At 54.3% G+C, this 18,729-nt stretch overlaps 5 protein-coding genes across 5 annotated transcripts; 3 read left to right on the top strand and 2 right to left on the bottom strand.

Moving 5' to 3' along the window:
- Nucleotides 1-2,626: 2,626 nt before the first annotated feature.
- CC84DRAFT_939296 (uncharacterized protein) lies at nt 2,627-10,384 on the bottom strand. The gene is made up of 3 exons (XM_018187930.1): nt 10,166-10,384; nt 9,032-9,984; nt 2,627-8,981 (listed from the first exon to the last, which is right to left on the bottom strand). The coding sequence occupies exons 1-3, from the start codon at nt 10,230-10,232 to the stop codon at nt 2,790-2,792; spliced, it is 7,212 nt and encodes a 2,403-aa protein (XP_018033358.1). The 5' UTR covers nt 10,233-10,384; the 3' UTR covers nt 2,627-2,789.
- A 116-nt stretch (nt 10,385-10,500) lies between these two features.
- Nucleotides 10,501-11,623, top strand: CC84DRAFT_1151241 (UreD-domain-containing protein). The gene has a single exon (XM_018176737.1). The coding sequence runs from the start codon at nt 10,616-10,618 to the stop codon at nt 11,615-11,617; it is 1,002 nt and encodes a 333-aa protein (XP_018033357.1). The 5' UTR covers nt 10,501-10,615; the 3' UTR covers nt 11,618-11,623.
- Nucleotides 11,624-11,782: 159 nt separating this feature from the next.
- On the top strand, nt 11,783-14,948 carry CC84DRAFT_1151239 (uncharacterized protein). The gene is made up of 3 exons (XM_018176736.1): nt 11,783-14,230; nt 14,279-14,475; nt 14,536-14,948. Exons 1-3 carry the CDS (start codon nt 11,866-11,868, stop codon nt 14,770-14,772), a joined length of 2,799 nt encoding a protein of 932 aa, XP_018033356.1. The 5' UTR covers nt 11,783-11,865; the 3' UTR covers nt 14,773-14,948.
- Nucleotides 14,949-15,707: 759 nt separating this feature from the next.
- On the top strand, nt 15,708-17,063 carry CC84DRAFT_1098077 (geranylgeranyl pyrophosphate synthetase; the record flags this gene model as incomplete). Its single annotated transcript, XM_018174751.1, has 2 exons — nt 15,708-16,267; nt 16,328-17,063. 2 exons carry the CDS (start codon nt 15,708-15,710, stop codon nt 17,061-17,063), a joined length of 1,296 nt encoding a protein of 431 aa, XP_018033355.1.
- Nucleotides 17,064-17,208: 145 nt separating this feature from the next.
- CC84DRAFT_1166773 (uncharacterized protein) lies at nt 17,209-18,691 on the bottom strand. Its single transcript, XM_018179046.1, has 2 exons — nt 18,413-18,691; nt 17,209-18,343 (listed from the first exon to the last, which is right to left on the bottom strand). The coding sequence occupies exons 1-2, from the start codon at nt 18,572-18,574 to the stop codon at nt 17,489-17,491; spliced, it is 1,017 nt and encodes a 338-aa protein (XP_018033354.1). The 5' UTR covers nt 18,575-18,691; the 3' UTR covers nt 17,209-17,488.
- Between the last annotated feature and the right edge of the window lie 38 nt (nt 18,692-18,729).

Raw genomic sequence — 18,729 nt, 5'->3', positions numbered from 1 at the left:
GGCGTTCAGCCTCGTGGGAACAAACGCCTTGAGAGCTGATCATCTCCGGCTTGTGGTGGTGGGCGCTCTGATTGGCGGCGCTAGCGTAGGAACAAAACACGGGCAGGGGTGCTGCGCGTGGTAGCGGTAGCGCAAGCGCACCACCGAGGGGTATTCCTTGGCTGCTCAGGAACTCCGTTCCGCAGCAGTGGCTTGTCGCGCGAGTAGTCTTGACGACCTCTCGAGTCCGGACGCTACACCACGGCAGCTGTTTGCAATGCCACAGCCTTCTTGCACTCTCCGGTCTCGTGCGGGACTTGGCTGTGGATGCTCGGCGTACTGGCATGGTGCCGAAGTCGACATCCAGAAAGCCGTCAGAACACTGATCCACTCCTCCCCACCGCACTCTCATTCAGGTACCAGCGAATCACATCCTCATCACGCATCTGTGATTTGGCTTGGGCGCGCGTGCAGGCTGGCGCCGATCGGATCAGCGCGAAGGCGTCAACGGCGCGGGCAGCAGGGTTCCACCAGGTGATGCCGCTTGTTTCATGTTTCCCGGTCATCCTTCGCGAAGCCGCCTATCGATAAACAACTGGGGCGTGTAGGCTCTGGTGTGGAGTTGGACTTGTGAAAGCGATGGCGATGCGCGCAATGTTTGCAGTCGCTTAGGGGATGCAAGTTTCCTGGTACGCTTCGGTTGGCTGCCTGCATACCCGCGCTGCCGAGCGCATACCACATGTAGTAGCTCATAACCTCATGCTGTATCCCAGAGGCAAATTACAGTCACGCTCTACGCAGCACAGTGAGAAGTTTACGTACTGGGAAAGCCACCTCAGTGCGTGCTCGGATCCTTCCCGCACACGCAGGTACCTGCAGAAACAGAAAGCGAACAGCGAGCGACGAAAGAGGTAATCTTGTTTCGGCACCCCTGCTTTCTTTTCTTTTGCGTGTTTCGAAGCTAGTTCTCGGCTTCCTTATAGGTACAGAGCCTAGAGGTGACCATTGCTAGATCCTTTCGCCTGTTCTGCAATGTCACTTCCCGCTGCACTGGCAATATCACTCCCGCCGCAATGAAAACGGTGGCATATGATTGCAACGGCTGCCAGCAAGGTCCAGATGTGGTGGAAATCCGGTTTGTTAATAAGGTTTGAGTAGTGTCGTGTCACCAAGTCAGTGCCTCGCAATGGTGAGTTCACTATCTTAACGGGTCAGCAAGTGGTGGCGAGTTTTGTTCATGCGCCCAGAAGACATTCGGACTGCTGTTTGCCCCATAAATGCTCTCGTGCGATAAGAACTCGATTTCGGTCATGTTTCTTGGAAGAACCGTATCGCGAGGCTTGTACGGAGAGGCGTCGCGAAGTCACCCCCAAGAGATAGACTGAGGATCATCGGTCTTTCTCCAGTGTAGAAAAGGCCGCCAAAAACACGTCAAGAAGATTAGACTTCGTGATTTAATGGTCGACCAGCATGCGACGCCGTCCTCAACATTGGGCAGGAACCCCGACAGGTCTTTCTTGCTAATGACTCCACTTGTCAACCCCACTGACCAATTACTCGGCCCCGTGCCAATTTTCGCGCCCAGGTCCGCCACTGGAAATCGTACAGCGGTTTGCCTCACCGGTGAGTCGGAAGCTCGCCCTTCTAGATGCAGTCCATTCGTGCGCTTTCCTAGCAACGGCAGTGGGTGACAGGCCGCGAGATGTGCTGAGTGGTTACCAAATGCAGGCACACGGAGAGAGCAACCTCGTCCTACAAGTTCGTAATGTTGTTGAATTATGTGTGCAGGTTTAGGTCAGATTCTCAAATGTTGGAACAGCTGTAACGTCCTGCACCCGTATCCCAAGCTCTTGCAGCTCCTCCAATGGCAGATTCGCAATTGCTTCGACATCTAGTCTCGCGAATTCGATGCGAAGGCACCTCAGATAGAGCACATGTTTCCTCTGATTCAAAATGACCATCCAACAATCTTGCCCTGCCATATCCGGTCCCGGGATTATGTGTAGCTCGCAAATAATACACACAGACTTTGCTCTTCTGCGGTTTGGTGCTCCTCCCGGTCAGGCATGAGAGGTTCACACACTCCTTCAGTGTTGTCCGGCCTCAAGGCAAGATCCAGCCCCGCGAATTTGGTGGCAACAGGGTTCTGAAGCAAAGCAATCATGAGCGTAACGGCGCGATGACAGCTCCGATTATACCTGACACGTGGACCCGCACACAGCACGATTGTAATGTAACGGTACGCGGCTTCCAGAGCCGCATTGTGGAGGGCTCTAGACTTCCATGCGAGTGTAAAAAGGTCAGAGCTGTTCAGATAGCACATGTACTCAATGGCCAACTCGGTGGGTAGGTTCGTGAAATGTACCATCACTGCACTTCACGTTAAGGGCGCACAGGTGCCGACGTCGGAAGGACCGGAACCGTGAGGAGATTGGACAATATCTACTCGGCAATTTGTTGTACAGGCTTGATAGAGGGTTGGGCTTCAGTTCTTTGGAGAGTGCTTCCCGTATTGTAGATGTGAGCCTGCATTGTGTGGAGGTTGTCGTCTGCATTGCCGACGCGTCTCGCTTCTGCTGACCAAGGCAAGGGTTACGGCCGACAGTCGCAGTCACGACCTGCACATTGGCGACCCTCTTAGGTAAATGTGCTCCTCTATTACATTATCTATGTCACATTATACGTATACAGACGTTATCGCTACACTCATGATGATACACTTGCTCCCTACTTAGGTACCTATTATTCTCTCTCAACACCATCGAATGCACGAATCCTTCTGCTGTTCTCCCAACATCTTCTCGAAGAGCTCACAAATACTCGTCGTCCGACTCGCCTTCGGCATCGACATCTGCTCCCTCAGTATCAGCATCCGCATCAGTCATGTCGACATCCTGCGTAGTAGTCGAGGGCGTGGCAGCAGGTGTAGGTGTAGTAGTCACCATGCCCTCCCGCTGCAGACCGGGATTCGGATGTGACGGTGGTCCGATCTCACCGGGGGACCTGTCTCTAGCTGGGGACGCATTTGTCATATTTTGCTTCTGCAATGCGTGCTTGACGATGGTATACTGCTTCCTCACGTTGCCAAGGATCTGCTCACCGGCAGACACACCGTTACCCTGGGGCACCCCCTTGCACGAATTTTGCGCCTGCTGAGACCGAAGGCTATATTCGTTGTTGTACTCCGTTCGCCAGGTAGGTACAAGCTTGTTGTTGGTCTTCTGGCGCCTGACATGTTCGCCAAACTCATCGTTCTCGTCGTCAATCAGCTTATCGCCGAACACCGCCCAGTAACCTGGCAGAAGCTCATACGTGCCGTGTAGGGAGCGCTTCGCGGCTTGAGCAGTAACAAGCCAATCGAGGACGAGCTGGATCTCGAAGACTTCGGTGGTGTAAGTTTCACAGCGGCTGAAGATTTCTTGGGCGGTAACGCTGGGTTGGAAGAGGAGGGCCTGGAGGACGATGTTGAGGATGCGATTCCACCAGGGGTAAATGACGGTCTGTCCATCGATGGTGTTCCAAATAGGGAGAAGTGCGTTGGAGTTCTGTTCACGCGCGGGGAGCGGTGGTTCGGGCAATGGATTCCAGACGATCGGAGAATCTTCTGTCGTAGTAGATGGAAGTGACGTTGGTCGTAGGGGACTACCGTAGTCATACGAATCGGTGGGTACCACTGCAAGCGGCCAGAAAAGACGCTTTCGATCCATGAGTCGGTGTTGGTAGTCGCCTTCGGAGAAGCCCCAGACTGAAATGCGTGGGATTGGTGCATTGAAGTCGTTGTCGATGGGTGGCAGTTGAGGGACTAGCTTGACCTTGCCCTCGCTGGCGAGGGAGATAAGTGCCATCACAGTACCATTCTCAGCTGTCCGAGAAACCAGGAAATTGCGCTTATCTGGATCATCATTTGTGAATGCGGTATCCAAGTCTTTCTTGAGTTGCACGGCCGTCATGAAATCAGCCAGCTCAAACGAGCGTCGATAGTTCTTGGCAAAGCCAGGGCTGAAATGGTAATTGCGGCCAGGTAGGAGTCGTTTGATCTTACGTTGCCGGATCAAGCTCGCCTGGAGAAGGTCGTTGACTGAGCGTCCGATCACTGAGTTTGGAAGCTTTCTAAGCTTTTCATGAGCCAGTGTCTTTTCGTAAAGCTCTTTCGGGGTTGAGATGTTCGCACGTATCAAGGCTCGGGCCTTGAGGTCATCTTCATCTCCAGGTGCAGTCAGCTTGCGCTTCCCGTTGAGTGGAAGACCAAACGTATACTTGGCGAATCGTTCGTCACGGTTGATGTTTGCCAGGGCGGTGTTGTACCATACAGTCCGATCCAAAACATCGTAGCTCGAGAGGTCAAATTGACAATCATCTAGAGCTTCGCGAGCGAGGGGGAGCGGTGGTTCGACATGCGTGCAAGTCAGCAAGGCCCAACGCACTAATTTGCCCCAGTCGTACGTGTCCGGATCTTCTATTGGATCGATCTTCCCGTCTTCATATGCGCTCAGAAATTGCGATTGGAATGAACCAGTCATCCCCCGAAGTTGGGAAGCCATCCTCTTCTGTAACCAAGCCCAGGTCTTCTTGGTCTTTTCCAGGTTGAACCGAAGTGAATCACTGTACACTTTTTTCACAATGTCCCAATCAACGTTTCCGCCTTCTCCAGCCATACTAGAAGCAACAATGAGTGTGTAGCACAACTTTCTGAACTCGCTCAGTGGATCAAACGTTTCTGGATACTTTCTTTCCTTGACCGCAGTGTACTTGCGTCTCGTTCGATTCCTGCGTTGTCGATCTCGAGCAGTCCACGCGTGCTGCTTTTTCCTTATGACAGGCTCGTAGTCAGGCTTGTTAAGATCTCCCGTCAATCCAGCCAGGCGTTGTGCTATGGTGGGCGATTTCACTCCTTCGACATCATCCTGCTCGTCGTCGTCTTCTTCCTCGTCCGAACTCTCCTGTATTCTAATGTGGTGGCGCGCTAGAAAATCGTCTTCCGACTGCTTCGCCCGACTGACTTCGTTCGGACGGGACTTTCGAGGCTTTTTGCGAGAGGATTGGTCCACAGGTTGCTCAATCCTCACACGCTTGCGTCTCGTCTTGTTCCTCTTCGGCTCATCGACTTCGCTCGGTGCACTAGCGGTAAGAAGAGTTGAGAATGTGTGGGTAGACGAGTGGTATCCTATCTTTGGGAGCATCAACACGGCAACAGGGTCAAAAGATTCAGTACGGCAAAGCTCTTGAAGGACTGGCTGAACATCTACAACTGATGGTGTGACAGGTCCAATCGCGATTCGGGGACGTGGGCGCGAATTTATCAACGCTTCATCGTCGGAGGAATCAGTTGCAGAAACAGTCTTCTGAGGCTGTTGAGTAGGTAGCGGGGACTCGGCTGTCTTCGGAAGTAGAGTTCGGTTGCTTGCACCGGTGTGCAATCCATCATTCAGTCCTCCAAGCCTCTGCCGCTCCTTAAACAGCTTCCTACGAGAAGCGGAAATTTGCACTTTCTCTTGACGTCGCTGCTGTTTCTCCAGTCTCTTTTGTTCTTTTCTAGCTTCTTTATCAAGTCTCCGTTGCTCCTCCCTAGCTTCTTTTACTAGTCTGCGTCGCTCCGACCTCGCTTGTTTGATACGCGCGTCCAGTCTCCGGGACGCCAGTGGATACAATTCAGGGGCGAAAGAGTTGTCGACTTTCGGCCTCGCTGGGGCAGGCTTTACTTCTTCTCGATAATACTGCCGCACGCCAGGAGGGCAATATTTCTCAGGGTATGCTTGAATAACCTCCTTGACCACACTCTGAACCTCTGGGCTGGTGAAATGGAGATGCTTTTTGAAGAATACAATCCTCTGCTTGTTGCCCGGTACGTCTGCTCGAGGTACCGTGAACTCGACCTTCTTCAGATCCGAAGGAGCACGGCATAGATCCGTGACAGCTTTTCGGACAGTGCCTGCAATCGGACAGGTGACGGTCTTCGGCCCAAGCTCCTCCCAAAGAGAGGCAAAGACAGGGTACATGACCTCGGTTCCTGGGAAGACGCCTCCACAAAGGTCGAAGATATGCCTTATGATACGTGTGCGGGCGTGAGCAACACTTCCCCTACCGAGAATCACGCCTCGACTAGTTCTATCATCAGTTTCTTCCCGGGTTGATGGAGTGCAAATTGCCGCATCAGATCCACTTGTATCCTTGTGAGAAGGAGAACCCTGCGAAAGTTTCTCGGCTGCGTTGGGGCCCGCGTTTGTTACCTCAGTATGAGGCGGTTCTTGGGATGTCGCAGGATTATGAGGGCTTTGATGCGATTTGACGGGTAGAGGTGTTGTAGTTTGGCTCGCAGCTGATACACTCAGTGGAAATCTGTGCGTAGTCGAATCAAAGTGAGCAGATGATGTTTCTTGGGGATTGATAAGACTCCCACGTGATCCCTCAACAGATTTGGACGAGGCGACTTCCAAGGTTTCTGTCATCGCTTGGCAGTTTGATGCTTCCAGACTCATGCTTCTTCGCAACGCCGCTGTCGCATCGAGTATCTCGGAAGGCTGTCCACCAGCCCTCTGGGAGCTGTCTACAGGTCCATGAAGCTTGTTCATCCCCCCTCGAGGCGAGTGAACGGCGTCAGATGGGTGATCGAGGTCCATCGGTCTACCAATTTCGAAGGGTGCGGAGGCAGAGTCTGGCATTGACTCCGTTTCTTGCGTATCCATTGTGTCAATAGCAGACTCGATCTGCGACTTAGTAAATTTAAGAATTCTGATAAGCTTTGTGCTCCGACTAGAGGATTGTTGCTCCACTTCAGCAATCGGTGTCTGGATAGAGGGCGCAAGGCCTAATTCCAACTCGTCGTCAGCAATAGATAACGTGGGCGAGGGCACCGAAGTCGATTTCGTCTTCGAACGGGAGCTTTGTGCGCCTGCACGAGCATTGGGTGCGATCGAGAAAACTGATGAGTTACGTTCCTTAATCGCATCCGAAACGAACCAATCGAATTTGTGTAGAGTCGGCAACTTGAAGGTTGTCATAAACGTCTTCTTCGGCCTGCCACGACCTCCCTTACCAGGTCTCGTAGCATACGGGTTGAAGTATACACCAGGTTCTGTGCGACTGTCGTATCGTTCTATGGCTTTCTGGGCTCGGAGCTCAGCTTTGGTTAGTGGAACATTAGGTCTTGGCTTGACACTTTTTACGGAAGGATCCCGGTGTTCTTCCGCCGGAGGCTTCGGTGTCTGGGAGGGGATCAGAGGTTTACCAGTCTCTGTACTGACTCTCTTGTTGATCAGAACCGAGAACGGCGGGACATTGTTGCTGTCCGCTTCAGGTTTGCTTGCATCTAGGGAAGCCGCAGAGACATCAGGATCCATGTGTACGTCTTCTGAAGGCCGATCGTCTGCCAGTTCAGTGTCGACAGGGCCATCGACCAGCTCGATGTCATGTTCGTCGACAGACTGATCTTGATCCATGCCTCCCCGTTTGGCTTTCTTTTTAGGCCTACCAGCTTTTCTCCCACCTTCATTTAGAGGGCGTTTTCTGCTGCCTCTTCCGTTCCGCGGCGATCGTCGTTCTGCATTAGTATGCATGTTGTCGAGGACTGCAATCTCTCCCTTGCCTGTTATAGCCTCAATTCGCTCTTCCACATGCTGGAGCCGTGATTCTTGTCCACCTTCGAGCTCTTCTTCGCTATCATCTGTGCGTGCTCCATACACGACAGACGAAGAATCATCCACATCAAGGGAGTACTTCATATGCGTGAGCGGTTCATTGCGGCCTTGTTCTTTGAGTATTTGCTCCGTGACCTTGAAGGACAGGCGACCGTGTTCGGGCAGTCCCCTAGCCTTCCTCTCTTCTCGTGTCAAAAGCGGCGGGCCGGGTCGCCTTCCATACCTTGGCTTTGGCTTGGGTGCATCTACATTGAGACCCTTGACAAGTTTGTCGGGTAACGAAGTGGGATCACCAGTCTTTTCGCGATGGGCACGTATCTGTGATTCATAATCCGAGCCCAACCGACCCTTTGCAGGTAAGCCCATAATCAACCTCTCAGCCTGTGTGAGCAGCGGTCGCGGGGTCAAGTTGCTCTTGCGGACGCGTCCACGATCTCCTGAGGGTGATCTAGAAACAGCCGTTGCCGGTTCACGATCTGCAGTGGAGAGTGTCTGAACAGCTCTGTCTCCATTCAACAATTTTGCTTCCCAATCTCGGGGCCTTCCGCGATTTCTCACGATAGCGGCACAGGACTCTGCAAGAGATGATGTTCCCGTGGAATCATGGAAGTCGGCTTCGTTCAGCTCCCGAAAGCCCCAGCTATCGACTGATGATAGAGAAGCAGGAGTTGGCTTTTTGGGCCGAGCACCTTTCTTGTTCTCATCTAAGTCCAGTGCCTCCCAAGTCACCTCACCCGCATCGACCGCTTTTTGAAAGTTTTGATGTGTTCGGTAGAGGTAATGAACGCGTTTCTTGTCGGTTGACATCGCCGTATCTCGAACAAGAGCAAGATGGCGGACATGCATCGGCTGGCTCTTGTCCCAACCATCAGTCAGCCGAGTAACAAGGGACTCGAGGGGGCGTTTCCAGAAGAATCCTGTAGTTGTATCACGCAGTTTGGCTGTATCTGTCCCATCCGTACCAGTTGCATCGACAGCATCAATGACCAGGTTCGTGAGTAAGCGATCAGGCGTCCATTGGGGCGGGATGCGGCGGTCAGTATCACCATCTTCATCTGCATCAGATACATCGTTCATCAAGTCTTGTTCGAGATCTTGCATGGATCCATCGGCAGTGGTCTCGGTCTCGACCGGTTCCTCATCAACTGCATCGGCAGCAGTCGACCCAGCTATTCGCTTGAACTTTAGATTCTGAATGTCATCCTCCAGGGGCTCCCTGAGACGCTGGATGCAAATAAAGTGGTTCGACATTAGATGCGAATCGCGCGACTGTTTCTCCACAGTGAATCGCCTGAGGTATCCTGTCTGTTCCAGTCTTATGAGTGCGCCACGAACAGCGCGACCATTCCACCGTTCTACCGAAACACCCTAACGAAAAGTCAGCACATACATCAGAGTATTTAGTTTCGCACACTTGCCAGCTTCTTTCTGAGATTGCGCACAGCTACGACGGAAGTAGTTTCGAGGAGCTTATTCAGCAATGCAAGCAACCCAGTCAGACTGAGTGTATGAACGCCAAATACATCATTGACACCTTTGGGCTCTTCCTGAACATTCCTCAAGTACATCTTATGTGTGCAAAGGCTAGTTCGAGCTTTTCCCCATTGGATAGGTCTTTTGTCAATGTAGCCTTTCTTGTAAAGTGAGTCAGTTCGAGCAGGCACAGAGCGCTTGTCCTGTCCGCTAAGCTTTTGTAACTCCGGTTGAGAGATGCCCTTAGGACCAGACGTTGCTATGATTGACAACAAGACAAACTCCGAACCGGGCACCTTATTAAGGTCGATTGGATGGCCTGTGATAGCTATCCATGTTTGATTTTGGCTCGTGCATAGTCGAGGACCCTGCACGGAGGCATCTGGCGCATCGAACGCAGGTTGAGACACATGAATTTCCTTTGGTATCTTGCGCGACTCACGCACCTTTGAAGGTGGATTGGAGATAGCATCGTTACCAGGAGGCTCTGAGGCGGATTCCGACTGCAGTTTCAGCTGATTGCTAGAAACCCGACCTTCCTCTAGTAACTGTTGGCGTAGTGAGCTACCGAGAGATGCTAGTTTGCGAGACGGTCGTATCTGGCCAGGTGCAAGTGATCTGTCCGCCGCGGGGCTACCATCCCGGTGACTAGAGTTTCCATTATCTTCGTTAGACTTCTCTTGGGTCTCCAACGCCTCAAACTCGGACAGTGAAAGACTTTGCGCTTCGCGGTTGTGGTAGATGCGAACTTCTGGGTGTTCGGTGACCCATTGCCACACTTGCTCATAGAAATTACGGCCGAGGTCTTTTGGACGTTCGTCAGACGTCGGCTCTTGTTCTTTTCTCTTTTGCTGATAGTAGTCGTTGATAATGCGTCGGAAGTCTGCGCTGCTTGCACCTGAAACAGAGGATTAGTCGCAGAAAAAAGGACATTTCGCAATGTAAAGAACGCAACTAGTAGAGCTTGAAATAGAACTTCGAAAGTATTCTGAAAATCAAAGTACGGAACACGCTGAACCAAAATGCAAAAAGAGCAAAAACACAGCAGATGCGCGATTTGAAGTGGCGGGTCCTCTTACCTCCGAGTCCGCAGATCGCGATACCCGACAGCAAAAAATCGAGCAGCTCGTCGGAGCCCGCCGTCATTGTCGCGCGCGTCCCCTTGCCCTAGCTGACGGACAGATAGACATAGATTATGTGGCCGCTACCGGACTCGAACGCGCGCCAAAGCGTTGTTTGCGATGTGGTCGACTGGGTGTAGGGCAGCTGGGCAGCTGACCTGGAAAGCTGCAGACTCGGGCGGGGCAAGTCGTGGTGGGATGCAGAAGACGCGGCTAGTCTAGTCCTGAAAACCCTTAGCGTCTTCCATGCACCACACGGAGCACGTGAGCCTAAATCCAAACTCGCTGTTATCAAACTGAAAGCGGTCTTGCACTCTTGAAGACTCAACACAATAGAGAGAATATGCTGTGCCGCTCGACTAGATAACGCGCGCCCGATGATGCTTCACCTCAGTCCACAAGCCCACCATGTCTTTCTCCTCGCCTTTCGCTGCATCGACCGCCAAAGCAGGCCATGGCTCCATTAAGCTGTCGATACTACCGCCCGACACGCCCGTTCTGCGCGATGTCTCTTACCAATATCCGCTCAAGCTCGTGGCACCTGATCCTCTGCCTCCGTCTGAAGACAAAAGCAACGGCCATGCCCCGCGTCTCGTACATACAGTATTCCTTCTCACATATGGCGGGGGTATAGTAGCTGGCGATGCCATTGACTTATCCGTGAGTCTCGAGGACAGGACGAGGCTGGTCCTGCTCACACAGGGCTCAACCAAGATTTTCAAGACGCCAGACCCAAGCCTGGTTTCCAGGCAGCACATGGAAGTAACGCTAGCTGCCGGCGCTGCACTGGTCTATCTGCCGGACCCCGTGCAGCCATTCGCGCAGACGGCCTTCTCACAGTCGCAGATCTATCACATAGACGGCGAGAAAAGCAGCCTCTGCGCCTGCGACTGGGTGACCAGCGGGCGTTCAGCGCGCGGAGAGAATTGGGACATTCACGAGTACAAGAGTAGGAACGAGGTGTGGGCTAGCGATAAATCAGGAAAGAAGAGATTGCTACTGCGGGACAATCTGATACTGGATAAGCATGGGCGGACTGGCATGCAACTTGCGGAAAGAATGGATGGCTACTCGGTGTTTGGCACGCTCATCCTCCGTGGGCCTGCGTTCTCATCGTTGGCACAATACTTCATGGTCGAATTCGAGGCTCTGCCTCGCATTGGCGGCAGGGATTGGGGAGATTCGGCACCGCTGGAACTATTGCCACATGAGCAGCGCCGTGTGCAGAGACAGATCCGAGAGAAGAGAGATGGCCTGGTTTGGAGCGCAGCGAATGTACGGGGGTTTGTTTTGGTCAAGTTCGCCAGCAGAGAAGTTGAAGGATCGCGCAACTTTTTGAGGGATATGATCGCGAATGAGGGCTCGGTAGCTACATCCTTTGGCGAGAGAGCGCTGCTATGCTTGAAATAGACTCATGAACTTACTGGTGTCTTCTTGCGATTCATGCTCCAAACGTATTCTATCTCGTGTCTCCTGATCCCCAAATAGGGCTACCCTGAGCCCCACGCGGAACCCCTGTCTAGCGCTAGACTTGGCTTGCTTGTGACGGAGGTGACGCGCCGCCGAACAGCATTCTTCCAACAACGACCGAGTCCTTATCACACCCCTATCCGCAAACCTATGCGCACCCTACAGGCTACTGGCCCGAAGCTATCAACATGAGCGGCAGGCTCACCTCCGCACGCCTTGCCCAGATCGCGCGCCGAACCCCCGCGAACACGCCACGCCTGCATCGTCTCTTCTACACGACCAACAAGCTCCCCAGCGGCGGGCTTCTGCGGAATGGCGCCGGCGCACGACTGGCCCAGCGGAGGGCATGGCCTCTAGGAAGCTACGCACTGCACAACCTGCCTGCCACCCGGTCGATCAGTTTTGCGAGGGTGATTCCGAAACTCGTTACCAAATTCGCAACGGCTGGGGCTGCAGCTGGAGGCGCTGTCATTGCAGGAGTGAGCTACATACAGTACCAGGCAGGACAGGCAGGGAGCTGGGCCGTGAACATCTTCAACAAAACCTACGATGGGGCCTCTGAGATTGCAGGTGAGGGCGTGGACACCGTCTCTGGTATCTTTGGACGCATCTCCGACGGCTGGGGCAAGACCAAGGAAGACTTGCAAAAGGTGGAGACGCCAGAGTGGCTGCAGCGACTCATCGCTAAGGACGAGTCTGGCGGAGACGAGGGCGGACACGGTCGAGGGCAGGGGCCTGAAGAGCCCAAGAAGGGCGGCGCTGCAGCGGCTGCAGCAGGTGTAGGGGCCGCTGCGGCGTATGCGCCCGCAGATGAGGACGAAGACAGGACCGAAGAAGAGAAGATTGCTCGAGATGAGCAGATGATGATGTTGACCAAGAAGATGATCGAGATCCGGGGCCTTCTGCAGACGGTCGGACAGTCGGAATCGCTCACCCTGCCCTCAATCGTCGTCATTGGGTCGCAGTCGTCGGGCAAGAGTTCAGTTCTCGAGGCAATTGTCGGACATGAATTTCTACCCAAGGGCCACAACATGGTCACTCGTCGTCCAATCGAACTCACTCTGGTCCATACTCCGGATGCAAGCGCCGAGTACGGAGAGTTCCCAGCGCTGGGCTTGAGCAAGGTCACCGATTTTGGCCAGATCCAGAAGACGCTAACTGACCTGAACTTGGCCGTCCCTGTGACAGACTGCGTTTCCGACGACCCAATCCAACTACGGATTCACTCTCCCAATGTTCCAGATCTATCATTGATTGATCTTCCCGGGTATATTCAAGTTGTTGGAAGAGACCAGCCTCCTGAGCTCAAGGAAAAGATCGCGCAGCTGTGTGAGAAATACATCAAGCCACCGAATGTAATCCTGGCTATCTCAGCTGCCGACGTCGATTTAGCGAACAGCACCGCCCTGCGCGCCTCCCGAAAGGTCGACCCCAGGGGCGAGCGAACGATTGGGGTCATCACGAAGATGGACCTTGTTGACGCCGAGCGAGGAGCAAGCTTACTCAGTGACAGGAAATATGCCCTGCGTCTAGGGTACGTTGGCGTTGTCTGCCGCGTTCCATCCAACGCTTCCGGTTCGAAACTCTTCAGCCGTGGTAATGGCAACATTACGAATGCTATTGCCAAAAATGAGAACGCTTATTTCGGCTCGCATGCGGAATTCTCGTCAGACTCGCAACTTGCCGTTGGCACATCCAACCTCAAGAAAAAACTCATGTATGTCCTCGAGCAGACCATGGCTGCCAGTCTGAAGACGACAAGCGAGGCGATCCAACGGGAACTAGCGGAAGCCACATACGAATACAAAGTTCAGTATAACGAGCGACCTTTGAGCGCTGAATCGTACTTGGCAGAGTCCCTAGACGGTTTCAAGCACTCATTCCGGGGCTTTTCTGATGCTTTTGGACGCCCACAAGTGCGCGAGCTCCTCAAGCACGAACTCGACCAACAAGTCTTGAACCTGCTCGCCCAGCGTTACTGGAACAGGCCATTCGAAGACCTCAGCCCACCTTTACCAGAAACCGACCCGCTCAGCAGCCTCCCAAAAGCCGACCCGGAAGGCGAACACCAAATTTGGCAAATCAAGCTCGATAGCTCCAGCGCCGCACTGACAAAGCTTGGTGTTGGACGACTTGCAACGAGCGTCGTTGCTAACGCCATCCAAGCCCACATTGACCGCCTCGTGGCTAACTCGCGATTCGCTGCCCATCCTTTCGCCAGGCAAGCTATCACCGAAGCTTCGACTTCGATCTTGAAGGACCTGTCATACGACATTGCAGATGAGCTGGAGATATGTATCAAGCCATACAAGTACCGCATAGAGCTAGAAGATAACGAATGGGCACGTGGCCGCGAGAATGTCACCGCCGTCCTCAAGGAGGAGCTTAAGGTGTGCGAAGCCGCAGCGAAACGATTAGAAGACCAGGCTGGCGGGCGAAAGAAGGTCAGAGATGTGATGGCATTCATCGACCGCGTAAGGAACGGCCAGGTCGTTCTGGAGGGTGATGGCATTGGTGGTGCTGGAGGCTTCAGCGCCCCTCTTCTCGCTAAAGGTAACCTCTCTCCCTGTTTCCATGCGAATCTTATTGACCACAACGTAGGTCGCGAAGCAGTCTTCCTACGTGACCGTACCGACGTTCTTAAGATGCGTCTCCTTGCTGTCAAATCAAAACAGTGCGCGAACAAGAAGAACAAATACCACTGCCCAGAAGTCTTCCTCGACGCTGTGGCAGACAAGCTGACCACCACCGCCGACCTATTCCTCGACGCAGAGCTCCTTTCAAAATTCTACTACAACGTAAGGCCCCCATCTCCACCGCCTGACCAGATTGCGGGTCACATACTAATGTCTCGTCAGTTTCCCCGCGAACTCGACGCTCGCCTTGGCCGTGGCCTCTCCCAATCCGAAATCGACCGCTTCGCCCGTGAAGACCCCAAGATCCGGCGCCACCTGGATGTCGTGCGCCGCAAAGACCTGCTTGAGACCGTGCTAAAGGAGATGGAATCTCTACGGCAGCTTGAGGCACGAGAAAAGCGGTCGATCCGGCGAGAGCCGAAGGAGGAGCGGAGGAAGGGCGGATGGAGCTTGTTCTAATGTATAGCGCTTACGATAGGCTTAGATTGGCGTTCTGGGTGTTCTGACAAGAGGGTTGTTTGGTGATACCATGTATGAGGCATCGCTGCTCCAGAGCTAGTGTGTATTTTGAGTATTGTACATTGTATGGACGACTCTGCCCTGAACCGATAGTACACTATGCGTCTACTGTGAACAGGAAGAACATGGGCTCTGACATGACTTGATGCCAGAGGATCGCATGTGATGCTTGTGCCCAGCTCGCCGAAGCGATCAACAAAAGCAGTCGTTACGTCATACCTGGGCGCAATAAAGTGTATGCCGCTGCTAACCAACTCAGCGGGTACAGCGGAGTATCCAAGCGCTTATTTGGTCGGGCTTCTGCATGCGTGTAAGATTTGCGCCTTCTTTCGTACGTCCGATGCTCAATTGATCGGTACCCCAGACCATGAGGCGCTTGCTCGGCGCACAGCTGGAGCCGTGCAGACGCAGTCGGACGAAGCTAGATGCCCTCTCCAGCTAGCTGTGGCGCCGCCCAACGTTCATGCGGCTAACACCTCGTGCAGTGTCCAAGCCGGGCCAGTTTCCAATGCTGCGGGATCGTGGCACTGAACGCCATGAGCGGAGGCTGCGAAGGACGCGCCGGAACCGCGTACTTTAGACGTCGCTGCTCGCCCGAGAGCTGGCCGGAACCCTTTTTCATGATCGTGTAGAAACTCGACCTCCGTCGGCGCCAACCGCCAACACCAACACTACCAGGTTCCCCGCAGCCCCTCTATCATATGCTCACACTACAACGACAGTGGATGAGCTTCTACTTGTGTCGTTTCGGAGAACCTTGCACGCGCAGGCCCGCCGACCCGCGACGCCGCCGCGCCTCTCCCGATCACGATCTCAAGCACCCAAGTACACAGGCAACCACTCTGGCTCTCGCCGACCCACACATATAGGACGCCATGCCGTCCTCGGGGCCAGCTCACGCATCGGCTCCGACCGCAGACTTCCAGTCGCCCTTCCAGTCGCCCAACGCCATTCCCCCGCGCACATCCTCGCACGGCATCGCCAACGGCGTCAAGCACCGCAGCTCTGTCCTGCGTCCGCTTTCTGAGATCGACTGGATCAGCCAGAGCAAAAAGAGCAAACTGCTCCACGAGAACCAGACCCCAAATCAAGACCAACACCAGCTTCCGGCGCGACCTGTAGATACACACAATACCATGGGCGGGGAGGACGAGAAGCCTGCGGCGCAGCAGGCCCCCCACCCGCTTGCGCCGCCGCAACCGCCGCTCGAACCGTCCAGAGACATCGGCCACGACCTGATCTACGGGCCGCGCAGAGGTTGGTCAGAGGAGAACGAGCGGATACTGTTGGGCCCGTACGACTACCTTGTCGGACACCCCGGCAAGGACATTCGCAGCCAGTGCATCGCCGCGTTCAACAAGTGGCTGAAAGTGCCTGCAGAGCGCCTAGAAGTGATCACGCGCGTGGTGGGCATGCTGCACACGGCGTCGCTACTGTACGTTTCCCGCCCACTCCCCGCCCTTCTTTCCAATAGGCCATGCTAACACACGCCCAGCGTCGACGACGTCGAAGACTCCTCCGTCCTCCGCCGCGGCATCCCGGTTGCAAACTCCATCTTCGGCGTCGCGCAAACCATAAACAGCGCGAACTATGTCTACTTCCTCGCCCTCTCCGACCTCCTCGCGCTCCAAAACCCGCACCTCATCCAGATCTACTCGCAAGAACTCCTCAACCTCCACCGCGGGCAGGGCATGGAGCTCCACTGGCGCGACTCGCTAACGTGCCCCTCGGAGCCCGCGTATCTCGAAATGGTCGACAACAAGACCGGCGGCCTATTCCGCCTCGCCATCAAACTCATGCAAGCCGAGTCCACGCTCACGACAGAAATCGACTGCGCGCCCCTGGTCAGCACGATCGGGCTCTTGTTCCAGATCCTGGACGACCACCTCAATCTGAGCACCACCTCGGAATATCAGAGTCTAAAGGGCATGTGCGAGGACCTGACTGAGGGGAAATTCAGCTTCCCCGTCATCCACGCCATCCACGCTGACCCGTCCAACCGCGTCATCTACAACATCTTGAAACAAAAGACGGAAGATGACGAGGTGAAGCGGTATGCGGTGCGGTATTTGGAGCAGAAGGGCAGCTTTGAGTATAGCAAGGGTGTGATCGATGGGCTGAGGGGGAAGGCCGAGGGTTTGATTGCGGAAATTGAGGCGAAGGTTGGTGAGGAGGCGAGGGAAGGGGCCGAGGGGTTGCGGAGGTTGCTTGCGAGGTTGGTGGTAAGGTGATAGGTTGTCTTGCGCGACGAGAGCGTATGTGGCGCCGATATGACGGAATGACTTTGCATGCATGGAGGATGTGTAAACAATACCTAATAGATATCCTTGATACCCTGTGCGCATATTCACTGCATGTTCAAGGAACTCAGGCTTTGTGCAAATATTTGATAATGTATTCATAACAACATGTTCCGTTGAAACGCTATAATGTTCCCCATGAAGATACTCTCCACACCATGCTCGTCGTAATGTCATGTCGTCGTATTGCCGGCCGTGTTCGTGCAGGCCTTTGAATGTCCGTGATAATGCTGCAGCCGAATAAGTCCTCTCCGTCTCAAAGATGAATCATTGCGTCCCTCTGAACGGAGGCATGTTCACTCTCTTCTCAATCTGGCGAATCGAATCCGTGCTAGTTGACTCTGTCATCCACTCGCTCAACCTCTAATCCTCTCCATTCTCGCGTTCAGCAACTTGCTCAGCTCCTTGCGAAACCCCTCAATCTGATCGTACTCCTTGAAGAATGGCCTTGCCCGGTTTCCCCACCTCCGACGCCTCCCCCAGTAGAAAGAGTGAATCGTGCCCGAGTCCGGCACCATGATATCGATGATATCCAGCGCCGCGTCCGTCTTCCCCTTTGCTGCACCGACAGCCTCAAGCCACGGAAAGGCATCGCGGTAGAAGATGGTCGCTCCCGCCTTGGGGGCCTGGCTCCAGCTGAGGATGCCGTGGAAAGTGAAGCGCTCGAGGTTCGTGGCGGCGGAGAGCGCAGTGAAGCACGCGTGGTTGTAGGCTTTGTGCACGCCGCGGCCGAACCCCCATTCGCCGAGCGTGATGTTCTTCAGGTAGCCTGCTGCACGGGGACCAAGGTCGACAAGGAAGGAGTGCAGGGCGAGCGTGTCTTCCACGAAGAATTGATGGGCGTAGAGGATAGGCCGGGCTTCTATGTTTATCTGCTTGCAGACGGCGAGGAGAGCGGGGGCGAATGGGCGGAAGGAGTCGCATGGCGGGTCACGGTGAAAGGTTCTGGCTTTTTCGTCGTCTGAGAAATTGCCATCGTCTAGTTGCATGGAACTTCGTGGCAAAGGTGGATCTGCGGCCGGACCAAGGAAGGACCGCTCGCTACCCCTGCATACGGTGCGGCGGAACTTTTGGGTGGTGGAGAAGAGGTAGATGCCAGCTGGGTCGTGAAGACAATAGGAGTAGATCTCGTTCCTGATTTCGGCGGGCAGTCTGAGGAAAGGGAAGATCTTCTTCTTCGGGAGAGGCTTGGAGGATGTGATCTTGCGCTTCTGAGAGGTGTGAGCATACACGGGCGTCGTTGAACGTACGAATGACTGCAGGAGATGCAATGCACGAACCTTTGCTCGAGATGATTTCTTGACGTTGGCCTCCTCCTCCTGCTCTTCATCCACGTCGGGAATATCGGGCACCTCATCGTCGCTGGCAGGCTCCTCGTAGTAGTTGACCTGGGCCCTCTTGCGCTTCGAGGCACGAACTTCCGGCGTGGTGGCTTCGGCCATGGTGAAGTTGGTGCAGAAGTGGGAGATTGTGTATGTGGGAGGGCACGGTGGCCAAGTCTTGGTTAAAGAGAACATGGAGACGCGTCACTGCTTTGAGAAGGAACGCGAGAGAAACGCGCTCTCACGCGACTTCTTTATAGACATGTGGTACGAGC

Source organism: Paraphaeosphaeria sporulosa (genome assembly GCF_001642045.1).
Source record: "Paraphaeosphaeria sporulosa strain AP3s5-JAC2a unplaced genomic scaffold CC84scaffold_8, whole genome shotgun sequence".
Classification (NCBI taxonomy): domain Eukaryota; kingdom Fungi; phylum Ascomycota; class Dothideomycetes; order Pleosporales; family Didymosphaeriaceae; genus Paraphaeosphaeria; species Paraphaeosphaeria sporulosa.
The sequence above is the reverse complement of the archived record's forward strand: the minus strand, read 5'-3'. Positions and strand labels throughout refer to the sequence as shown.

Excerpts from the sequence above, each read along its gene's own strand:
- CC84DRAFT_939296 (XM_018187930.1), bottom strand. The coding sequence starts at position 10,232 with ATGACGGCGGGCTCCGACGAGCTGCTCGATTTTTTGCTGTCGGGTATC. Across the intron at positions 9,985-10,165 it reads CGCGATCTGCGGACTCGGAG|GTGCAAGCAGCGCAGACTTC; the intron begins GTAAGAGGACCC and ends CCTCTGTTTCAG. Across the intron at positions 8,982-9,031 it reads GCAATCTCAGAAAGAAGCTG|GGTGTTTCGGTAGAACGGTG; the intron begins GCAAGTGTGCGA and ends ACTTTTCGTTAG.
- CC84DRAFT_1151241 (XM_018176737.1), top strand. The coding sequence starts at position 10,616 with ATGTCTTTCTCCTCGCCTTTCGCTGCATCGACCGCCAAAGCAGGCCAT.
- CC84DRAFT_1151239 (XM_018176736.1), top strand. The coding sequence starts at position 11,866 with ATGAGCGGCAGGCTCACCTCCGCACGCCTTGCCCAGATCGCGCGCCGA. Across the intron at positions 14,231-14,278 it reads CGCCCCTCTTCTCGCTAAAG|GTCGCGAAGCAGTCTTCCTA; the intron begins GTAACCTCTCTC and ends ACCACAACGTAG. Across the intron at positions 14,476-14,535 it reads TTTCAAAATTCTACTACAAC|TTTCCCCGCGAACTCGACGC; the intron begins GTAAGGCCCCCA and ends ATGTCTCGTCAG.
- CC84DRAFT_1166773 (XM_018179046.1), bottom strand. The coding sequence starts at position 18,574 with ATGGCCGAAGCCACCACGCCGGAAGTTCGTGCCTCGAAGCGCAAGAGG. Across the intron at positions 18,344-18,412 it reads AGAAATCATCTCGAGCAAAG|AAGCGCAAGATCACATCCTC; the intron begins GTTCGTGCATTG and ends CACACCTCTCAG.